This window comes from Mus caroli, unplaced genomic scaffold (genome assembly GCF_978045245.1).
Source record: "Mus caroli unplaced genomic scaffold, Mus_caroli_1 scaffold_7, whole genome shotgun sequence".
In the NCBI taxonomy this organism is placed as follows: domain Eukaryota; kingdom Metazoa; phylum Chordata; class Mammalia; order Rodentia; family Muridae; genus Mus; species Mus caroli.
In genome coordinates, this window is record NW_028227262.1 from 137,125,815 (window position 1) to 137,148,729 (window position 22,915).

Here is a 22,915-nt window from a genome sequence, read left to right on the forward strand (position 1 = left end):
AAAGTGTGGCTGGCTGTGTATATACAGGAAGAAATCCTTGAGGCACAATGGTGGCGACCTTTGTCTGCAAAACTAAGCACTTAGAGGATACTTGCTGAGTTCCTCGGGTTAAAGGGAAGGACCATACTGTCTCAGTTAAGTTCAAGTTTGAAGGACACTAGGCCTAATATGAATGAGCTTGGCCTTGAGAGAATCATTAGTTTCTTCCAGTAATTTAGTGTGCAAAGAAACTTAATATAAAGCCTTATAAAGGCAAAACACTTCCTATCCAAACCAAAAAACAACATCAATAAAACACTGAAATGACGCAGACACTAGAACAAGTAAACAAGGACCTTCAGAAACAACTGCTGAAAGCCTGTCTCAGAAAAGTCATCTTGAAGAATGGCTACATGGAGGTGAGGATCCACTTAGGAACGTGAACATTCGTGATGCTCCATCCAACTCTCTAACAGACAAACACAGAGTAGGCTTAAGGACTGGATTTGGAAAAACAAATATAAATCTAGGTGATGTGAAAGAAACTAGAAATTACCATGTTTGAATAAACAAAAGAATTATTGATCTTGAAGATAGAGAAATAGAATCAATCAGATCTATAGGAAAGAAAGACATGATAGTGAAGGGGACAAAAAAAAAAGACAGTCTGTAACTTGTGTGATATAACAATGTGGAAAGTGTGGTCGTGATATTTTATAGGGAGACTGGTCTGGCAGAAAACATGTTGGAATAAATAGCATTCAAAATTTATTAAATTTGTGAGAAAAAAATCAGCTTACAGATCTATGAATCTCAGCATTTCTCAAGAAGGAAGCATACTAAAGCACACAATAATGAAGTTTATTGTAGAGCAGTCTAGTAACAGAAAAAGGAAAAATTCAAGTGCAATTCATACATGCGAATGGAGATAACAAATGAAGGTTGAAGTTTTGTCAGAGAAAATGTGAACCTTGAAACAATGGACAATCAGAGAGAGAAAGAGAGAGAGAGAGAGAGAGAGAGTGAGTCAGAATTCTCTATCCACTGAAAATACTTTTTTATTATAGAGTATGGCAAGCTGACTTCTTGAAAGAAATGGCAGCTAAAAGCATTTGTTGTGAAGCACTTAAGAGTACAGAGTGAAAATAGAATGTGTCAATCATGTGATCTTAGATGGTTTATTACATTTTTCTATGAAAAAAAATCAGTGAAATTTTAAGTGAAAGAATCTATGTCCTGCAGTGGGAATCATGTCTGACATACACCAAGTCCTCCTTTAAATATCAGGTAAAGCCAATGATTGAGAGTACATTATCCTTCAGCAGGAATGCTAGACACAGTTTAGAAGTATCTCTGTTGGAGGAAAGCCGTGTTCACTGTGAGAGCTGAGCCTAGAAAAGTAAGATTGTAGGGCTCAAGTTCTCTATTCTGCTCAGAATATTACTCATTTCTTAAGGGTCTCTAACCTCCCCCATCTCTGCTGTTGCAGAGAGCTTCATCTGGCAGAACTAAATCATATAGTCTTGTGGAGAAACTCACTTTCCATTTTATATTAGTAGCTCCTCAAATTTGTTTGGAGCCAGGTGGTCAGACCTAAGTCCTGATAAATTAATGTGTCTTCCCATCTGCAGTGCAGCTGAGCCCATTGTAGAATAATTCCCTGACCAGAGAAACAAGCTGAGAAAACCCATCCTGAAGAGTGTCCTATGAGGATTCCAAGAATGAGCTCAGAGATGATCACAAAATAAAAATTTGCTAAATTCTTTTGATACCAGACCTCTGGTTAAGGATGTACCTCTCAATTATTCTCAGGTATTCTTCTCACATTGTATACTACCTGATTCCTTAGTAAGGCAAGACCAGAGGCCTAAATCACCAGTCTACTCTGTCCCGTACCCCCGGAGAATCACTATGCTGACATGCAAGTGTAATGGATATGTAAATATGAGGCTGTCATTTTCACTTTGAGTGACAGGAGACACTAGAAAGCACAGCCATTCTGTTTCTCTGTGCGATATTTGAAAACTCCCAGAATTGCTTTGGGAATAAGTGGGAGGTCTAAAAGCTGAGGGTGCTCACCCCTCTCATGACACAGATACTCTCATTTTTATTGTCAAAGGAGAAGCAATTTTAAATCCATGGAAACACTGAACTTAAAATATATAATGATGATGATAATAACAACAATAGTAATAGAGACTAAGATGAAAGTTGTCAAATTGCAAATGAAGTTTTAGAGCAAAGGAGTTGAAGAAATAAGTATGATGCTTAAATATTACGGTAAAACAAGCCTGCTGCAGCAGAAGAATTGCAAGTTGAAAACCTTCCAGGTTTATAGAGTAAGACTAGCACAAGCCAGGGCAATTTAGGGAGGCCCTGTCTCAAAACTTAAAAGTTAAGCCAAAGGCCAAAAATGTTCCTTGGTGTACAGTGTCTTTCTGGAGTATGCAAGATCCCAGGTTAAATCCCCAATAGTAAAGATAGTGTGTGTGTGTGTGTGTGTGTGTGTGTGTTTGTGTTCTATCATTACAACAACAACAAAAAAAGAAAAACAATGGTCAAAGAACAGGTGAGATAACAGGCTTGATGTCAACTGAAATACTAACATGAAAAGCACAGAGCTATTTTTAAAAGGTAAAAATTTTCACAATAAAACGTAGAGACTATTGATAAGTTATAATAGATTGCTTCAACAGAAATGGATTAAAACAAGGACACTTTAAAAATCAGCAAGAGTAATAATTTGAGAAAGGAAAAGAAGATAATAAAACAGGCCCCAAATGAGCCAGGTTCAGACTCTGTGCAGTAGTTGTGATAAAAGGGTCGGAACAGAGCAATGCTTGGTAATTTCCATGTTCATTTCAATCACGTGGAAAGCTCTTAAAAGTCCTGCTATTCAGGCCTCATTCTAAACCATTACCCTAAACAGTATGTCGAAGAGAGGAATTTGGGCATCAGTAGTTTTAAAACATCTCCAGCTGATTCAATGTACAGCAAGAATGACTGTGTCACAGGAAGTGCCATCCAGGGATTCTCAGAACAATGCAATTTCTTCCTGGAGTATTGTGACTTACGGCCTTTACAGGGAGACTTAGGACTGGAGACACGTAAAAGCCAACACAGCTAGAGCTAGTTCTTAGGGATAATCATGAACGAGGGTTTAGGGAGCTTTCTTTCCTTCCTCCCGTTCCTCAGTAGGCTATATTTATTTTTAATTTTTGCCTGAAACGAGGTTGTACCAGCAAACAAAGAAGGGTAGCAGGGATTGTCCTTAGGAAGATTTCTGGCAAGCTGTGAGCTCTGCTGGGATAAATGGTTTAGAATTTCCAACATCATTCCTCCAAGCAGTTGTATTAGGCTGAATACACTATACATCCAAGGAACTCAGTTTATATACTGCAGTAAATAAAAATGGGGATTAGGAATCCAAAAAAAAATCTATAAATCTTTCACCAATAAAAAGAAGTAATATACCCCTTAGGGAACTATCTTTGGAGTCTTGTAGCCAAAGACAATGAATGGTAAGCGGTTTTTCACTGGTATGCATATGGCTGCTCTGGAGTGTGTCTGGTTATTTTCTGATAGGTTAAGATGTAGTCGCATGGAGCTTTATGGCAACCTGTGGCTCAATTTAGCTGCAATTCTCAGGCTGTTTTGAAAGAACAGTCTGAGTATTACTGTGTGGGGATCATCTGAAGAGCATTTTCAAAGTCTGCGTCCCTAGATCATGGGGTTTTCATCCAGCAAGAGGGAACCTGTGTTTTTGGACTCTGATTCCTAGGAGTATACTTCTTCCTTTACTGCTGCTACCCAACAGTTGCCTCGAGTACTAACAATTGAAAAACTACCATTGCAAACTTGAGCCATGGATCATCAGAATCATGACCGTGTCTCCTGATTTTCTCGCATTTCCAAAAGCTATACTACCATGAGATGCATTGTCTCTGCAACATGTGGTATTTATTTTCAAGAAATGCATATTAGAATTGAGATGACTGTAGTGTTTTACTGCAATTTTTTTTGAAGGAGCCTGTGCATAGATTTGACAAATCCAGTTGTGGAAGAAGTAAACATTAGCACTCCTCATGCTGCAGGCTAGCAAATGAGGAACATGGGAGCATGGGGTTTTCTGTTGCTGAAATGTGAAATGTATTTGAATCCAAATGCCAGTTCAGTTGCAAGCTACTGAAGGGGTGGAGGGATGGATTAAATGAAGGTATAGCAAAAGCCAAACAGGAATCCAGTAGGATTGCTATATTAACTGTGGTATAGAGCAAAGCCCACTGACATACTGAAAAGAGGTATGGCATATAGACTCACTTCAGTGTAGGTAGTCAAGTGCAGGCAGAAATTACCCAGTGACAGTCATCTATGTGTGAGATATTTGAACAAAAACCTCTGGTGATGTTCTTGTCTCATCTCTATCACAATTGCTAAGCAAATCCTCTCACCTCTACATGCTATCTTTGTTCTATGCTACTATTAGCCTTGGAATTAAGCCACTTATCCCATGTTGGGAAGACTTTTAACAAATATACCTGTCTGTATCTCTGTCCTCCACTACTGACACTCTGCCAACCAACAGAGCATCATTTTAAGTACAGTCACATGCCACATTGTTTTGTAAGTCATTCCATTTGTAGAAGTTTGTTCTTGAAGCCCCAGCAGACTAAAATACACTGTCATTTCAGTAGCTGCATGTAAGGTAGATCGATCAGTGTGCCACGCTGGTTGAAGATCTTGTTTGACTGGGTATTAATTTCTTTCCAACACTCACTTTAAGAAGATTGTACTTCATCAAAATTCTAAATGCTAATGCTCTGTCATTTTGTGGATAACATGCATGTTGTGACCTGATTATTTTAATTTAAAGTATCTATTAACACCTTGCTCTCAGTTACGGCCATTATAGGTGGAAATTTGAGAAAATAGGAAGTGTTGAAAGATTTCAGTGGGATTTTTTATATGCGCTGTTCTAGATTGTGTCCTGTTTAAAAGAGGCAAAAGCAGGAAAAATTATATTTTCAGAGCAGCAACAGATGGTGCATCTGTGTAGTAGGACTTGGAGGCCCTCAACAAGCTGCTGAGAGAATGTTTGAGGTTTAAATACTAACAATGATTGGCATCGCTGTAGAGATGTGTATTTTGAAAAGCCCATGCTTATAAGTATTCTTTTATGAAACAGGGTCAGTGAGGAAAAACATACCTGCTTTTGTTTTTATAAGTACTTAAGTGTATTGTACTTTTCTGTCTTATGAATCAGAACATGACCGTGGTTACTTGCTGTGGCCTTGTATTGGATTTTCCTAACACGACCAACAGAAATAGGAGAAAACACCCCATGGGTACTTGAAGTAAAGAAATAGGTCAGCCAGAGGCTGGGCCCTTGGAGACATATCTCTTGTGAGACTATGCTAAGGCCTAGCAAACACATAAGTGGATGCTTACAGTCAGCTATTGGATGGATCAGAGGAACCCCAATGGAGGAGCTAGAGAAAGTACCCAAGGAGCTAAAGGGATCTGCAAACCTATAGGTGGAACATTATGAACTAACCAGTACCCCGGAGCTCTTGACTCTAGCTGCATATGTACCAAAAGATGGCCTAGTCAGCCATCACTGGAAAGAGAGGCCCATTGGACATGCAAACTTTATATGCCCCAGTACAGGGGAACGCCAGGGCCAAAAAGTGGGAGTGGGTGGGTAGGGGGATGGGGGGGTGAGGGTATGGGGGACTTTTGGGATAGCATTGGAAATGTAAATGAGGAAAATACCTAATAAAAAAGAAACAAAAAGAATTGGACAGACCAAGGCAAAGGACAACTCCTGTAAGACTGAAGAGTCTGTGAGACATAGGGAAAGACCAGTTTCATCTAGCCTTCTAGTGTGACAGTGAAGGCTGAAGCCAAGGTTACCAAGGAGTCCTAACTTGGATGCTCTCCCTCTGACAGTTTGGGAGGTCACTCTTCTGCTGTGGCATTGTGGTAGCAGAGCAGCAGTAACATGGTTGTGCTCTTCCAAAGTCCACTGCCTCAGAAGTCCTCCTCTCCCTGCTGAGAACCTACGATAGAAGAGATCCAAATGTTAAAGCAGAACGTTCCCAGAGTTCAAGTTCATCCAGGCTGGCTTGTGATATAGTATGTGACTTTGTCTTGAAAACCCAATCAATAAATAAAATAAAATAACATTCTTAGTTATGTTATTCTCGGCTATGCCAGCTTCTTTGTCAAGCATTCTCAGTCTCTTCTCTTCCATAACTGTGACATTAAAACTAGAATCTACAGCTGATAAAGACAAGAAAAGAGGCCGGGCAGTGGTGGCACACACCTTTAATCCCAGCACTTGGGAGGCAGAGGCAGGTGGATTTCTGAGTTTGAGGCCAGCCTGGTCTACCGAGTGAGTTCCAGGACAGCCAGGGCTACACAGAGAAACCCTGTCTCCAAAAGCCAAAACCAAAACCAAACCAAACAAACAAACAAAAAATAAAAATAAAAACTTGGTAATTCCTAAGAGAGTAACACTCAAATAAATACCTAGTATTAAGTACTCTGATGAAGTAAGTAAATGGGAAACATTTACAAACTCCTCACTTGATTTGTGATCTCAACAGTATTCAAGAGGGTATCCTAGCAGCAAGAACACTCTCCAAAGAGGAGTCTTTGGTCCACCACAGATGGCTTGAATGAAAATCAAGGCTAATTGATACATGAAATTTGTTTCTTGATCCATTCATGCAGCCTGTATCTTTTGACTGAAGAATTGAGGCAACTAAATTTAAAGATATTATTGAAAGATGGCTGTTGATTACAGTTATTATGTCTTTGTTATTATTGTTTTTGTTCTCAGTGGTACTTCACATTTCCGTAATTATAGCTTTTTGGCTTCTTTATCTGTTCCTCTCTACAGCCCTGAGTATTGCTTCCTGCACTATATTTAGATTGGTTGGTAGGGTATGCTGGATATCAATGTTTTATCATGGTAAGCTTTCTATCTTCTTCAATGATGGCAGATCATTTTTCTGGATCAGCAATTGTGTTCTTTTATAACTTGGAATGGATTCTTCCAGGCTCTTCTGGATTTCAGAGTTTGCATTGAGAAATAAACTGTTATTTTAATGAAGTTTCCTGTGCACACATGCGTGTGTGTGTGTTTGTGTGTGAGTGTGTGTGTGTTTGTGTGTGTGTGTTTCTTTTTCAGCTTTCAATACTCTTTCTTTATTCTGTGTACTTTGAGTTTTAACTATGGTATTATGCTGTAGAAAGTTTCCTTTCTGCTATTTTTCATTCGGTGTAGTGTGTGCTTCTTTGTGTTTATATAGCTGTATCTTTTCTTTGTTTAGGTAAGTCTTCTTTAATTTTGCTAAAGATCTTCTTTGTGCCATTGACCTAGGATTCTTCTCTTTCATTTATTCCTAGAAATCAAAGGCTTGCTCTTTTCATGGGGTCCACACTTCCCTCACATTCCTCTCCTTCATACCTTTTTTTTTTTTAATTTTAGGTAGTTTTTTTTAATATAATATTTAAATTTTTTATTTACATACCAAATGTCATCCCTGGCTTCCAGTACCCTCTCCCAGAGTTCTTCACCACATCCCCATCCCCTTTGCCTCTGAGAGGCAACCCCATTTCCTGGGACATCCAGTCTCTACAGGATTAGGCACTCATGCTCTCCCACTGAGGTCAGGCAAGAAAATACTCTGCTACATATGTGCTGGGTGCCTCAGACCAGCCTATGTATGCTCTTTGATTGGAAGCCTAGTCTCTGGGAGCTCCCAGGTGTCCCAGTTAGTTGTCACTGTTGGTGTTTCTATGAGGTTGCCATCCCCTTCAGGTCTTTCAATCCTTTTCCTAACTCTTCCTTATTGGTCCCCAAGCTCAGTCCACTGGTTGGGTGTAAGTATCTGCATCTGTCTCAGTCAGCTGCTGGTAGACCCTCTCAGAGGGCAGCCATGTTAGGCTTCTGTCTGCAAGCACAGTGTAGCATCAGTAATAGTATTGGTGTTTTGTTTCTGCCTATGGAATGTATCCCAATTTGGCCAGTCACTGGATGGCCTTTCCTTCAGTCTGATCCATGTTTGTCCCTGCATTTCTTTTAGAAAAGAACAATTCTGGGTCAAATATTTTGAAGGTGGGTTTGTGTCCCCATCTGTCCACCAGACATTTCTTTAGGACTACTAGGTTTGTAGGAGAAAATATTGGTCTGTATTTTGGTAGTAGATTTGGATGTTGGGAAGTATACATGAAGAGAATGATCAGGCAACCTTACCTACTTAGTTCCAGTCACAAAATATTCAGGACTTGGTTTGGGAGTATATATGTAGCATACATGTTTCTGCATGTAGATGTATGTAGTATAAAATGTTTCTGTAGGTTGTGGGAGCATGGGTCCTAGCTAGAGGCTGGAGGTTGAGCACAAACAAAGCTGTCCAGACTAGGCCACTGGACTGGATATGAAACTCAGAATGCATCTTAGAGTTCAAGTAAAGTAAGTAGAGGTTATTAGGTGGAGTTACTTGTCTAGATGCTGCCAAAAGATATGCAGAAAGTGATAGAGGGTTATGGTGCAGGAAAAGTTCATAAGTGGTGGATGGGCCATGGGGTCATGGCCAGAGATTTAAATGGGAGTAATGCAAACAACAACAACAACAACAAAACAAAACAAACAAAAAAAGAACTAGACCAAGGTACTGAATAAAGAAGCCAGATTAGATGTGTGGGACAGGCATAATTTTCAAACTCACACTCTCCTGTAACAGCCAATGTCAATATTCTGTAAGAGTTTATCACATCTCACCATAGTAAAGTAGATATAATAGGTACCAGATATAACTATTAAAATAAAATATTTAATTTGCAAATCATATTGACCTTTGAATGGAAATAGAAGTCTCCCCTTTATTGCTTGCTATGATATATTTTCACTTAAAGTGCTCTGCATATACAAAGCCCCCAAATATTTTAAACCTACAAATGTGAATGAGTCTCATTGTGTGTTTTACGTTTGTTTAGGTATCCCCTAGAAATCCAGCCACCATAAGCTCATGAAGCCTGTACAGTTAATTTTGTTTAACTTGTATGACAAAAAAACGTTTTAAGAACTCAACAATAATACCTAAAATGTATTAGATATATTTTTTCCTGAATCATGCTACAGACAAAACCTAAGTGATAAAGTTGCAGTAGTGATAATTGTTCAGTCTGAAATCCAAATCTCACTATTAGACAATATGAAACCAGCATAAGACACTATGTCATTTAATAAAGACCTATACAAATCATTGGAAAACTGCAATGGTAAAATTAGTATTTTTTTAAGAAGCTCAAGTAATACTTGAGATTTATATTAATCAATACACAATATGTTTATAAGAGAGCATAAAATAAAAATCAATGAAGAACTAGAAGTGTACACAAACAACATTCTTTCATTCTCTTTAATTAATGAGCATGTGTCCTTTTGGAAAATGATGTCTATCAAATAGAAGTCAGTTAGTTAATATATATTATCTTAGGGCTGATATGGGTGACTTATCATTGAGCAAGAATTAAGAGTATTTCACATTGACAATACAGTCTAACGCCCTATTCATCATTTCTCTTCTAAAGGCCCAGGATTTCTGTGAACAAGGTTTTAATATGCGTGCAATACATCCAAACTAAAATTAAACTTCTGACAATATGAAAGAGAAGTGGACACACAGGGATTTAACCTAATAACGTACAGTGGGAAGAATGAAAGTGCCAGAGAAACAAGGAGTTTGTAAATGTGTGTCTCCTAGGAATGCCAGAAGCCATAAAAATCTTACCAACATGACTTCCTAAACATGAGATGAACAAAGACAACACCAAATAGACATGTTAATGTGGACAGAGAAAGCTCAGGAGGTCTCAACTCTAGACAGTGAACTACAGTCAATTAAGGAATGCTGGAATCTGGAGAAATAGGCTGTCTAAGAAAGAACATATCGATTGGTTACTCAGTACAATCAGCCCTAAAAACATACATACATTCATAATACATACATACTTGTATGTGTGTGTAACATTATATATATAGAAATATACTATATAGATTTAGCAGGATAGAGATAGAGATGATAGAGACAGAGATATAAAGAGACCATGCAATTGAAAGAGAGCAAGGAGAAGCTTATGGGACAGGTCAGAGGGAAGAAAATGATATAATTATAATATCAAAAATAATGCAATTTTTAACATCTTTAAAGTTATCAAGTTTTATATAAAATAAATTTCTTAGACTAGTTTTTCTCAAAATTATATGACGAGTACACTTCATCTTTAGAATCTAGTATTTTCAAAATTATTTAATAGTGCTAAGGTTTCATTGGTTTTTTTTTTTTCTCTGTGACTTTAAGGAGGACGATGGATAAGCTGTTCAGGTCTCTGTGAAGTAATAGGTCTAGTTTAAAATTTTTCAATGTGAAAGATTTTCAAATGAGAGTTTTCATTTGTTTTAACTTTCAGTGAAATCAACTTCATAACATACACTTTTCTGCAAAATATGCATCATTACTGTCTAGAATTTTTATATTCTGAGAAATGGAACACTTATTTCTGTGCTTTCTCTCACTGATATGCAAGTACCTTCCCTGTTAGAAAGTAAGAAAATCTATCATTCTTTTGACGAGCTTTGGCTGGTGTTCAAATACATTTACAACATGTCTAGAGTTGAGCAAAAATCCTTGCTGTGCTTTATACTAACCAAAGTTTAGGTGCCTCTCAATTATTTCCATGGTGGTGTGTGTAGGGAATGGAAGTATAAGTACTACTGGAAGATATTTTTCTGAACATCTAGTGTAGTCATAAGAAGAGTCGCATAGCCTTCAGAACTAATTTCCATTAGATGACTTCATGTATACAGAAACTTCAGTGGCACACAAGCAGTTACAACCTGTTGTAGAGCTTTAACAATACATGTCCATTTTCAGTGATTTTATTTAAAAGATACATAGCTTAAATTACTTTAGTCCTATATGTGTATCTAGATGCAATCATACATAATTAGAAACTAATGGTATTTCTCTACAAAAATGAAAAAATACACAGCACGTCTTATTTAAATTCTTTAGTCAACAAATCTGAGCTAGCCAAATTCTCAGAGTTATTGTTTAAAAGAAAGATATAGCCAAAATATTTTTAAACAAAGGCAATTCTAGCTACTAATGGTAAGCAGTCAGTGATAGAGGAATAGATGATAGATAATAAGTACAGGAATAATATTCTTCTGTCCACAGAGCTTATATAGCTTCCTGGCTTATTCATCCTAAACAGTATACAGTATCTATCTATCTATATACCTATCTATACATACATATATATATATATATTCATAAATATATTTTCACATTAACTATCAAATATATGTGTGTACAAAAAATAATCAGTAATCATCAAAAACATAGAAAAAAATAAACAGTCCAAAGGACAAACAACTCATACTTTATTGACCAACTTATAAGTAAGCGCAAAACTGTAAGTTGAGTTCCTTAGCAGCTCTTAGATTTACAGATATTCAGGTAATAGGCTGGGCAAAATATCTGAGCATCATTGGATTTTTCTTGAACCTGGAAGTCAAAGGTCACACCATTTGATCATCTTTTCCCATGTATCCAAATAATATTTCTCAAACCAGTAGAGCAAAGTAGACAGGATTTTGTTCTACACAAGCCACTCAATGGCTCTTTTTGCTTGTTTAGTAAAGGTGTGTACTTCTTCCTGCCACGCTCAATGCTCTAAAAAGTACTCTGTTTAGAATTTGAATGTAGATGTTTAGGATACATCTAAAAGATTATTTTGCTAATTAAGATTATTTTGCTAGTAAATTCCTAACTCCATGGCCCAAGCACTTCATCAGACTTCTAGTCCAGTTTTATTTGATGATGTGTTACTCTTTCTTTTGTTCTTAGAATGTAGCAAAGAAATCTTGGGCTAATGATTTGGTAACACATTCTCTTCTCTGAGCACACATGAGAATCATGTTATTAACCATAACATCTGTTTTTGTCAAATTCTTAAGCAATATCTTTATTTTTCTCAAAACAGCTTCAAAACCTGTGGACTCAAAATTATGCTCTGGCCCTGTTCCTAACACCACACAGTTGTGCCACGTTCCTTGTCCAATTGAATGTGAGGTTTCACCTTGGTCAGCCTGGGGACCATGTACTTATGAAAACTGTAATGACCAGCAAGGCAAAAAAGGTATGTGATATTGATATGACCTGTTTATAACACCCACCAATTAAGGCAGTTTTGTAAGTCTCATGTCTTCTTCCAAAACTACCATAAGTTTATCTGAGCAGTTGTCATGTTGTGTTTGGAAAATATTGTATCTTTGTAGTCATTCACTAACGCTGGCTCCTGTATCACAGAGATCTGTGAGCTGGGGAAAGCGGAATGTGGTACAGATAACTTATGTAGGACTCAGTATAGTGCAGTCTCCTTTTCTGTACTTCCACTTGTTGTGAGTCTTTTTGTCAACAACTATCCTCTGTGGAAGCTTCTCTGTTGAAAGTTTAGAGATTCGTTATTCTGCGGGTGTAATGATAAGTCATTAGGATTTTTTTTTAATATTATGTCCACTCAGCAGAATAATAGTTTCAGGTTCTTCCCTAAGACCTAGGTTCTCCATTGCTATAAATTGCTAGGCCTGGTGACTTGCCAAGTATGGGATTACTTTTGTGGTGTAGACCTGAATCCAATCAGAAAGTGGTTGGGTGCTTCCGTCATATCCATGCCACAACGGAACCAGCAGATATGTCTTGTAAGGCTAGTCATTATTTTAGTTTCAGGGTTCTCAGATAGGTAAGATAAATGCTTACTATTTCTCGTTGGGTACTGTGCATAGTACCTCCTAGTACTATAAAAATTTAAGTAGGGCCAAAGCTTCCAGGTTGATATAAGCTTAGAATATTCCATGTTCTATGACTCAATTATATAATGAATTTTACCATCAAGTTCTGCGTGATACCCAAAAGCATTCATAATAGCCTGTAACATTTGGAAGTCTATGGAACTCACTAGTCAACAACTTTTAAAGAAATAACACATTACTGTAACTGGGATTTGTGTGTGTGTGTGTGTGTTTTGAAGTAACATGTGGTATCTAATTATTTTAAATATTTATTTATTTAGTGTGAGTTTATTTATTGTTCTCTTCAATTTATTTATTGTGAATTTATATATTGTTCTCTTCAGACACACCAGAAGAGTGCATCAGATCCCATTACAGATGGTTGTGAGCCACCATGTGGTTCCTGGGAATTGAACTCAGGACCTCTGGAAGAGCAGATATGCTCTTAAGCACTAAGCTATCTATCTCTATAGCCCCCAAATTCTTTTTATATATGAATATACATATAATTTTGGAGAATGCTATATTACTTGGTTACTACATGACTTTTTCAAAAGGTCTTTGTGTTAATCTATTCCTCCTCTAATGCATATCCTATCCATTTCCTACAAAATTTAATCCTACATTCTCATTCTCTGGCTTGTTCTGTCTTCACCTACATCTAGCTTGTTCTGTCTGCAACCTGTCTCTGTAAAACTGTTGGTCACTGCCACACTTCTCTCTCTCTCTCTCTCTCTCTCTCTCTCTCTCTCTCTCTCTCTCTCTCTCTCTCTCTCTCTCTTTCCTTGCTGTTCTCATGTGAGTTGGGAGTATCCTATCTCTGACTCTATCTATCGAATCGTTCTCTGATTTCAAACATAGTTGCTTTGTTTTACAAACTAACCTTACCTTCATTGTCAGGGACTGAAGGTGTATACTAAAGGCATGTCTGTAAACAAAACAGATCATACTGTAATCCAGGGTGTGTTTGTATTCTGGCCAGGTCATATAGACCTAGAAGGTTTTTGGATATGACCTCTTTCCAGGACAGCCATAGACCATAAACTATTTGCATTTTTCTTTCTCTCTTTCTCTCTTTCTCTCTTTCTCTCTTTCTCTCTCTCTTTCTCTCTCTCTCTTTTCTCTCTCTCTCTCTCTCTCTCTCTCTCTCTCTCTCTCTCTCTCTTTCTCTCCCTCCCTCCCTCCCTCCCTTCCTCCCTTCCTTCCTTCCTTCCTTTCTTCCTTCCTTCCTTCCTTCCTTCTTCCAATAAATGGCTCATGGCTCATATTAAGCTTAAATTTGGGAATACATACACTGGTTTTTTATTTGCATATAGCTTCTACCATCTACCTTTGCCCCGCCTTCACTCTGGGGTTTAAATCATCTTTCTGAAATATTAAAACTATGGCATGAACAATATATTTTTCCTTCCCCAATGACTCAGGATTCAAATTAAGGAAGCGACGCATTACTAATGAGCCTACTGGAGGTTCTGGGGCAACTGGAAACTGCCCTCACTTATTGGAAGCCATTCCCTGTGAAGAGCCATCCTGCTATGACTGGAAATCAGTGAGACTCGGAGACTGTGAACCAGATAACGGAAAAGCCTGTGGGCCTGGCACTCAAGTTCAAGAGGTTGTATGCATCAACAGTGATGGTAAGACGCATGCTTCATCACGGTTCAGGGAAAAGCTACCTTATTTTAAAAGTGAATCTCTCTCTCTCTCTCTCTCTCTCTCTCTCTCTCTCTCTCTCTCTCTCTCTCTCTGTCTCTCTCTCTCTCTCTCTCTCTCTCTCTCTCTCTCTTCTCTCCCGTGCATTGTTGCTGAGTACAGTGATTAAATTAGCTATCCAGAATATGGATTTTATTTTGTTTTTATTAATAATATTTAATGATAATTTTGTACATTTGCTATCCATTGTTTAAGTTTTGTCTGGACATGGTCTGTGCATTTACCCCTCAGCAGCCTTTCTCCTCTTCTCTCAGGCTGTCGGTCCCGTTTTGCTCTCCTTCATTGTCTTACACTTGTTTTCATGTCAAATAGACATAAAGATTTGATTGATCTCTATAAAAAGTTAGAATCACAAATAAGATAAAACATGTGATCTTTATCTTCCTGTGATCGACACAATTATCTTCAGTTGTATGCATGTTCATAAAAACACGATAATTCTAGTAATCTTCATTGTGTATCTTGAACATCTATCCTCTTTGCCCATTCCATGGTGAATGAACAGAGAGTCCTTTTAACTTTGAAAGTAAACGAGATGAGGTGTGCTCAGATAAACTAACATCAGCAGAATGTTTTGAAGCAAACATTCAGAAATAACAAGGAGAGGACAATTTTTCTTTGTAATATTGTTTCACTCCCTTGACTATTAAATGTAAATAAGCCAAAGGGTTGTTGGCATGACTCCAGAACTCTTTCATTCCTCCTTGATCTGTCTGAGTGATGTTATTTACTGAGCCCTGTCCCCTCCCGTTAAAAGGCCTATCACATAGCACAGTGGGCTGAAATCAGTGTCTCCTCCCACCCATCCAGAGATATACCTGACCCAGTAGAGAGTTCTTGTCCACAAAGTTCTTTTCATCAACCATAGTACAATCTTGTACTTTACATTTCATTTTTGTTTAATAAGATACCATGTCCTGATGTGATATCTGATATAAGAATTGGACATTCTTCCTAAGAAATGCACTCCCATTTGGGAGACCCCTCTCTGTATGCTCAGCAATTCTTGAGCCACATTCTCACTGTCACAGTCTAAGCCCTCTTGATGGATCATCTCTAAGGGTCCTGCTCACTCTCAAATCCTATGACTCTGCATCTCACTGAAGTATGAGCATTGAACCCCAGGGTCCCATGGTCTGACAGTTTATGCTGTCTGCAGCATATGCAGAAGCATCCTAGTGCCTCCTTGGAGGCACTGCAACATCTGGCAGCCAGCATAATTCCTTCCATCTTACTTTCTTCCAGCAAGCAAAATTGTTTCCTCCTGTGGCTCGGTCGTTGCTCAATAGTAAGAAGAATTCTCTGAGGTGGGAAAATAGACATCACTATCACTGAGAAACTAGCCTTTCACCTTTTAAACACAGTCTGTCATCCTGTCCAGGATCTGCAGTAGCCACTCAGGATGACGCTGAGTAGAAGCTGAGCTGGCACTTGAATTGAAACATGGAAAAGGAGATTGTTACTCCAGATCTTTCATGATGAATTTGTGTCCTCTGTTTTGTTTTTTGGAGCTATAATAAGCTATGCTGAAACCTAACTTTAACTTTCCCCTGTTCTGCTCTAAAGCACAAGGGAAAGAAGACAGAGATTGGCATTCTGATAGTGGCATATGGGAAATCAAAACAAAGAAAAAAAAATAACAATCTTTGCCTCTCTAAGTATGACTGGGAACTCACAGTTCAAATGTAATTTAGACTAAATGTACATTATATGCTTAGTTACTGAAAATCAAACAGTGATATTTAACTCTCATTTTGATACTACTTCTTATTTTCTCAGTTAAAATAATGTCTCTGGCTTATTTAAGTTCCTAGGAAGATACTAGTCCAAAGTGTTGCAAAATGAGTGTTTGAATGAAGCAAAAAAATCTCAAACAGAAGTGAATTATCATCAAATTTCTGCTTTTGTGTTAGCCATCCACAAAATCATCAGGTCTATCTCGTTTCATGCAAATTTGTGAAAGGATATTATGAAAATTGAAAATAGGTTATATAGGGGAGAGATCACCTATTTAAATAAGGTCAGTGATTAGTTTTAATTTTGTCAACTGAAAAGTTTTAGTATCATAAGTAGTCAGATTTTTTTCTCTTTCTATAGAGTTGTTTGTTAAAAACATAGATATGTTAGACACGTCCAATTGTATTACAAAATACTGTTTGCTATGCCCAAACACAAGCTGATATCTCATAAGGCATGTGAACTAAACCAGCTAAGAAGTCCGCATCCATTGTCCTCTTGCCACTATTTTCCTTTATGAGGACATCTCACCCACCATTGCATTGGCCTTGTACATACCATAACCAATACTAATTTGTCAAAGGTGTAACATAATAGTTTAACTGAATCAGCTAGACCAGCATCTAAAGTCAACCAAATCTTCAGTATAAATCCAAGATTTGTACATGACTGATTCATAGCTGTGCTAAAAGTGTGTGGGCAAGACTGGAGACCTGTAAACATTGCTTCTATTTCTTCCTGTGGTCACCTAGTCAGTGTTTAGCAGCTGCACCAAATGTTGCTTTGTAATTAAATCAGACCAAGGGAATTAACATTGATTAGTAGTTCAGACTCTACCCCTAGGCTGGGGCTGCAGCTATTGGTTTTGTTTTATAATTAAGTTAAAGTTCAACTAGGGACATGAAGAATTAGCGACGAATCTGGAAAATATTTAAAAAGTATTTTCTGGTCCCACATTCCTCATTAATTTCACAACTTTGTAAAGGACAGAAAAGCATCTGACGTCTCGGGAGGCTTTGCCCTGAAATATTCTTGTGTAGATTCCAGAGACCATTAGGGAGTCCACTGCTGCTTCCTTCTCCAATTGTCTTGTAAGGAACTAAGGAACGGGGTGGGGGAAAGGTTGTGAGAACCGTCAAGGGGGGTTTTATGTAAATGCTCTGGCAAACAAGGACAAGACACAGAATTTCACTGGGAAGAGAACACAGGACAATCTGAGAGGAGCTAAAGATCTGATGATGTGTAATCCAAACTGAAAGTCGAGTGATGCCACTATCAGATCTCTAGCATATTAGAGGCCCTTCTTCAGGTGCAAGAGAGGGCATTACCCCAGAGGGTGTGATACCTTTGAGAAGATCCAAATGCCTTCTTTGTTTTCATGATACATGTATATTTTACTTAAAGATATAAATTTGATGAACTAAGAGGGTTTTGTTTACAAATCTGTGGGATAGAGGCAGAACCAAGGCCACTCAGCTGCAGATAGGTGTGTGGTGATCTATTTATGCCTGTACTTCAACTATTGGGAAGCTGAGAGGAGCATGAATGGTTTAAATCAGCTTCAGCTATGTAGCAAGTTCCAAACTGTGCCAAACTATGCCTGAGTATTGTCTCAAAGAACAAATAAAATAAGCAGGGGTTTGGAGAAATTGTGTATTATAGGTTGAACCTATGATTAAATATTATTTTGTTATTTTCCCATGGAAAATGAAGTAAATCGTGGCATCAGTGTTTTCTTCCAGGGCTCTTGAGTCAGAATGTTGACATTATTTCACATGAATGACCCAAATTCAGTGTTCTTGCTTAATCTTTTATAAACTGTTAAAACTAAGGAGCAGTCAGTCTAGAAGTAACTTTTTTTTTTTTTTTTTTTTTTTTTTTTTTTTTTTTTTTTTGGTTTTTCGAGACAGGGTTTCTCTGTGGAGCCCTGGCTGTCCTGGAACTCACTCTGTAGACCAGGCTGGAGTCGAACTCAGAAAGCCACCTACATCTGCCTCCCAAATGCCGGGATTAAAGGCATATGACACCACTGCCTGGCTAGAAGTAACTTTTATTTGACAGATGTAATTGTCTTCTCAGAGGCTTACTGCTAAATAAGCTCACCCTTTTTAGTTCTTTCTGGACTCTTGCTGGTTCAACTAAGCTGTTGTTGCTAAAACTCCTTTCTAAGCCAAATTACTCAAAATGGCTTCTCTTGGCTTCTTACTGAATTTGGTCTGCTTGTCTTCAAACTAACTGGCAATCTGTTCTAATGCTCTTACACTGTCTCATTCTTTGGCTTGTTCTGTCTTCACGGGTGCTGCACCCCCAGCAACCACACATACACCTACAACCTGTCTCTGCACTGTTCTCTTAAGTAGCCTGTCTTTCCTCGGCTGTTCTTGTGTGAACTGGGATAAGAGATAGGATAATATCTCTGATTCGTTCTGTCAAAGTTTTCTCTGATCGGTCACTTTGTCAGCTCCTCAATTAGACATCATTTTCAAACATGGCTGATTACTTCTATAAAATAACAGTACCTTGAGTTGTCAAGGATTAAAGGTGTATACTCGGGGAGTGTCTGTATACGAACCAGATTATATTGTAATCCAAGGTATGTCTTTATCCCGGCCAGATCACATTGACCTAGAAGGTCTTTGGATAGGATCCCAGAGCAGTCACGTTGCTAGATTAACATTCCTCTACACAGCAGTTTCAAATGCCTGTAAATTTGTTGTTACATTCCTTAATTTACTCTTGTTAGTGAATGACATTTGATTAATGATACACAATTCACTCTCATAACTGATTCATAATTATATGAAGCTAAGAATATGTTTGTGAATCTAGGCAGGAACTTGACTGTTGAGGTATATTCCAGTCCTATAAATTGACTTTTTAAAAATATTGTCTTACAATTGTATAACAAGTTTTGTTAGTATGGCTCCTCATTTCACAGCCACTACTGATGCTATTGTGAGCAGGAGAATCTCTTACTAGGACTTGGCAGTGTTTGCTTTATCACTTTATATTCTTGAATATAATTGACTATTTCACCCAGAGACTCAGTGCCAGAGCCTCCAAGCTCAGTTTTCAAAATGCAGATGAACGTCTACTTTAAGGTGAGTGCTGCATACTGTTCTTTATTAATCCTATGTGGTTAGTAACAAGAGGAATGCAAGCATAGACCCTTTCATTATCTGAGGTAAACACAAGAGTGGACATCTAAATACTGAATATTTTTGCTTCTTGGTAGTAGGACCCAGAATGGAACAGAGGAGACAATATATTATTCTATTTTATTTTAAGCATCTGAAAACTATTTTTACATAAATTGAAAATGTGCATAAATTGAACCAATTTATTCATGTGCATGCTTATTTAAAATTGTTTGGATGGAACATGTAGAAGTTGGAGGGATAAAAAGTAGACTATGTAGACCAAGGTTTCTATGAATAAAAATGCTAGAGATCATGGTCCAAAACAATATTTCCTTTGACTTAGAAGCATCATGGGCTCTTCTAGAATTGAGTCGATCAAAGATTAGGAGGTCTGGAATTTATTTATTTCCAAGGAAAAACCAGTCTGAGAATACGAATAAATAAGTAGGAAAGGTAACACATTAGTCAATTCTCTTTTTTATTGGTTATTTCATTTGCATTTGAAATGTTATCCTCCTTCTCGGTTTCCCATCCAAAAACCACCTCTCCCATCCCCTCCCCCACCCTGCTTCTATGAGGGTGCTCTAGCACCCACCCACCCACTCCCTCCTCACCACCCTAGCATTCTCCCACGCTGGGTCATCCAGCCTCCACAGGACTAAGGGCTTCTTATTCCATTGATGCCAGATAAGGCCATCCTCTGCTAAATATGCAAATGGAGCCATGGGTCATTCCATGCATACTCTTTGGTGGTTTAGTCCCTGGGAGCTCTGAGGGGTCTGCTTGGTTGATATTGTTTATTTTCATATGGGGTTGCAAACCCCTTCAGCTCCTTCAGTCCTTTCCCTGACCCCTCCACTGGGGTCCCTGTCCTCAGTCTGGTGGTTGGCTGTGAGCATTTGAATCTGTATTGGTTAGGCTCCTGTCAGCAAGTGCTTCATGGCATCTGCAATAGTGTCTGGGTTTGGTGTCTGCAGATGGGATGGATCCCCAGGTGGGGGCACTCTCTGGATGGTCTTTCCTTCAGTTTCTGCTGGACTCTTTGTCCCTGCATTTCCTTTAAACAGGAATAATTCTGTATTAATATTTTTGAGATGGATAGGTGGCATGTAAAAAACAATATATCCCTTCAGAAATTGAAATACCCAGATGTAGAACAAGATTCACCCTTCTGAATATGAGAATCTAAGGTTAAGAGGTACAGGATTGATAGAGAAACTTTTCGGCCCAGTGGAACCTGAGCTGTGCATTGAGTCTCATTTGGTGAAACTCTTACCAGTATAAATTAAACTTTGAAGACTATGACTATAGAAGGAAAAGAGATGTTTTGTTTTGTTTTGTTTTGTTTTGTTTTGTTTTGTTTTGTTTTTTGCATCAATCACTGGACCTGGAAGAAAGAAGGTAGATCCCACAAAGATAGTACTATCCTTATTATGCCAGAGCCATTCTCAGAAATTGAAAAATGGGGCTTCATCAGGAGAATCTGAGATGGGTGACAAGATCCATTGAAAGAGATTCAGAGAGATGCCACTGTGACCATGGGCACAGTCCATTATTCAGGAAGGTTTCATGATAAGAAAAAGAGTAAAAATAGTATCTAAACTAAATGAAACAGAGATTATGAAGAGAAAATCTAACCTTAAAAGGACTGGTCATGGGGATGTATCTGATTCCATTTTAGCAGAACACTTCAGTGGTTCATTTTGTCTGAAAGGTATGTGACAGTCCGTGTATAATAGCAGCATCAAAACAAGCACATTTGTCCTTCAAAATAAAATAGGAGAATTTTATGTTATGTCTGTCAGCATGTAGAGATTGTAAGAAATTTGAAGGTAGAGCTGGAGAGATGGCTCAGCAGTTAAGAACACTGACTGTTCTTCCAGACATCCTGAGTTCAATTCCCAGCAACCACATGGTGGTTTCACGACCATCTGTAATGGGATCTGATGCTCTCTTCTAGTGTCTGAAGACAGCTATAATGTACTCATATAAATAAAATAAATAAACTTAAAAGAATAAATTGAAAGTAGTAAGTGAAGATAAGAGATGAGTCTAGAAACAAATACATCAAGAAAAACTCAAAGGAAGACAGAGAAAGTTCCCACTCTACCCCCTACCCAAATAGACCTCCCCACTCCCAGGGGCCTCCAGTCTCTTGAGGGTTAGGTGCATTTTCTCTGATTGAACCCAGACCCAGAAGTCCTCTGCTGTATATGGGTTGGGGGCCTCATATCAGCTCCTGTATGCTACCTGGTTGATGGTCCTTTCCCCCCACCCAACACCAGATCATGTTCTCCTCTGATGGGGTTGCAGGGGAGGTATGGGATGTGGAACAGACAGAAGGTAGACAGGGAGGGGGATAAAATCTAAAGTTTAAAAAAAAGATTAAATATTTTTTTTTTAAAAAAAAGGAAAACAGAGAAAATCTCAAGCAGGCCATAGCTAATTATAAGTATTAATTTGGCATGAAAGAGATGACTGATTCCTTTAGGTCACTATTAATAGTAGCCCTTTAGCTCTCATGAGTGTCTGGGTTACTGGGTTCCTCTATGGAATTTAAATAATTCTATTTTATCTTTAGAGGTTAAGGAAACTTTAGAAGGCTATAAACCTGAAGACTCGGGGCAAGCATTTAGCTTATTATTTTTAAATGTTAAAATAACTTTAAGGTATTTGGTTAAGAATTATATTCATAAATATTTTTGTTTCTTTCTATCTCAGAAAATAATTTTGCTTTATATTTTATCAAAATCCTCATCAATGATAGAGAAGAGTATCATGATATACAAGAATGAGAGACAGGCCAGTAATTAAACAAAATTTTGTTTAAATGTATAATGAAACTCTATCTAGGGTTGATTTGCTTACTTAACATTGGAAAGAACTCTTGAGTTTAGACTTTGCTACACAGCGAGCTGATAATGACATTTCTCCATATGACCCATCATTTACTACCACTGAAATCTATTTCTTCTCACAAATTATATGGCCATTAAATGGAAAAGCTGATCTTGTAAATGCTGCAACCCATTTCTATAACCAAATCTCCCCTCCATAATTTAAGTAATAAATGTACCAAGTAGTTCTCTTCCAGAAGAATGCTATGCCTTTTAATGTATTTTGAATATAATTACATTGGATATTGTGTTTAAATCTGAGATCCCTTACGTACAATTAGGATCAGCCAGCACTTTTCATTGGAGTTTATTTTTATAACTGAATTAAGATTCTTTAATTTGTTGTAAAGATAAAAGTCATTGTATCTTTTTAGAAAACATAACAGGCTAGTCTTCAGTGTTACTGTGTAGTAATAACAATTATATAATGTATATGTTTATAAACATATATTAGATATATAAATATATATAATATATATTTAATATATATTAAATCTGGTGTCAGTTATAGAGATCTGTCTATTGTATTTTGATGTGCTTTTAAAAATGCTATTTTCCTTTTTGAAAAAAAAAATGGAACT

General features: G+C 37.7%; 1 protein-coding gene across 1 annotated transcript in view; it reads left to right on the forward strand.

Annotated features, from left to right (window-relative positions):
- Thsd7a (thrombospondin type 1 domain containing 7A) overlaps positions 1 to 22,915 on the forward strand; it is a 420,538-nt gene that overhangs the window by 253,014 nt on the left and 144,609 nt on the right. Inside the window, exons 5-6 of the mRNA XM_085840819.1 lie at positions 12,040 to 12,195; positions 14,272 to 14,484. Coding sequence (XP_085696945.1) covers positions 12,040 to 12,195; positions 14,272 to 14,484 — 369 coding nt within the window. The remainder of the gene's footprint in view (positions 1 to 12,039; positions 12,196 to 14,271; positions 14,485 to 22,915) is intronic.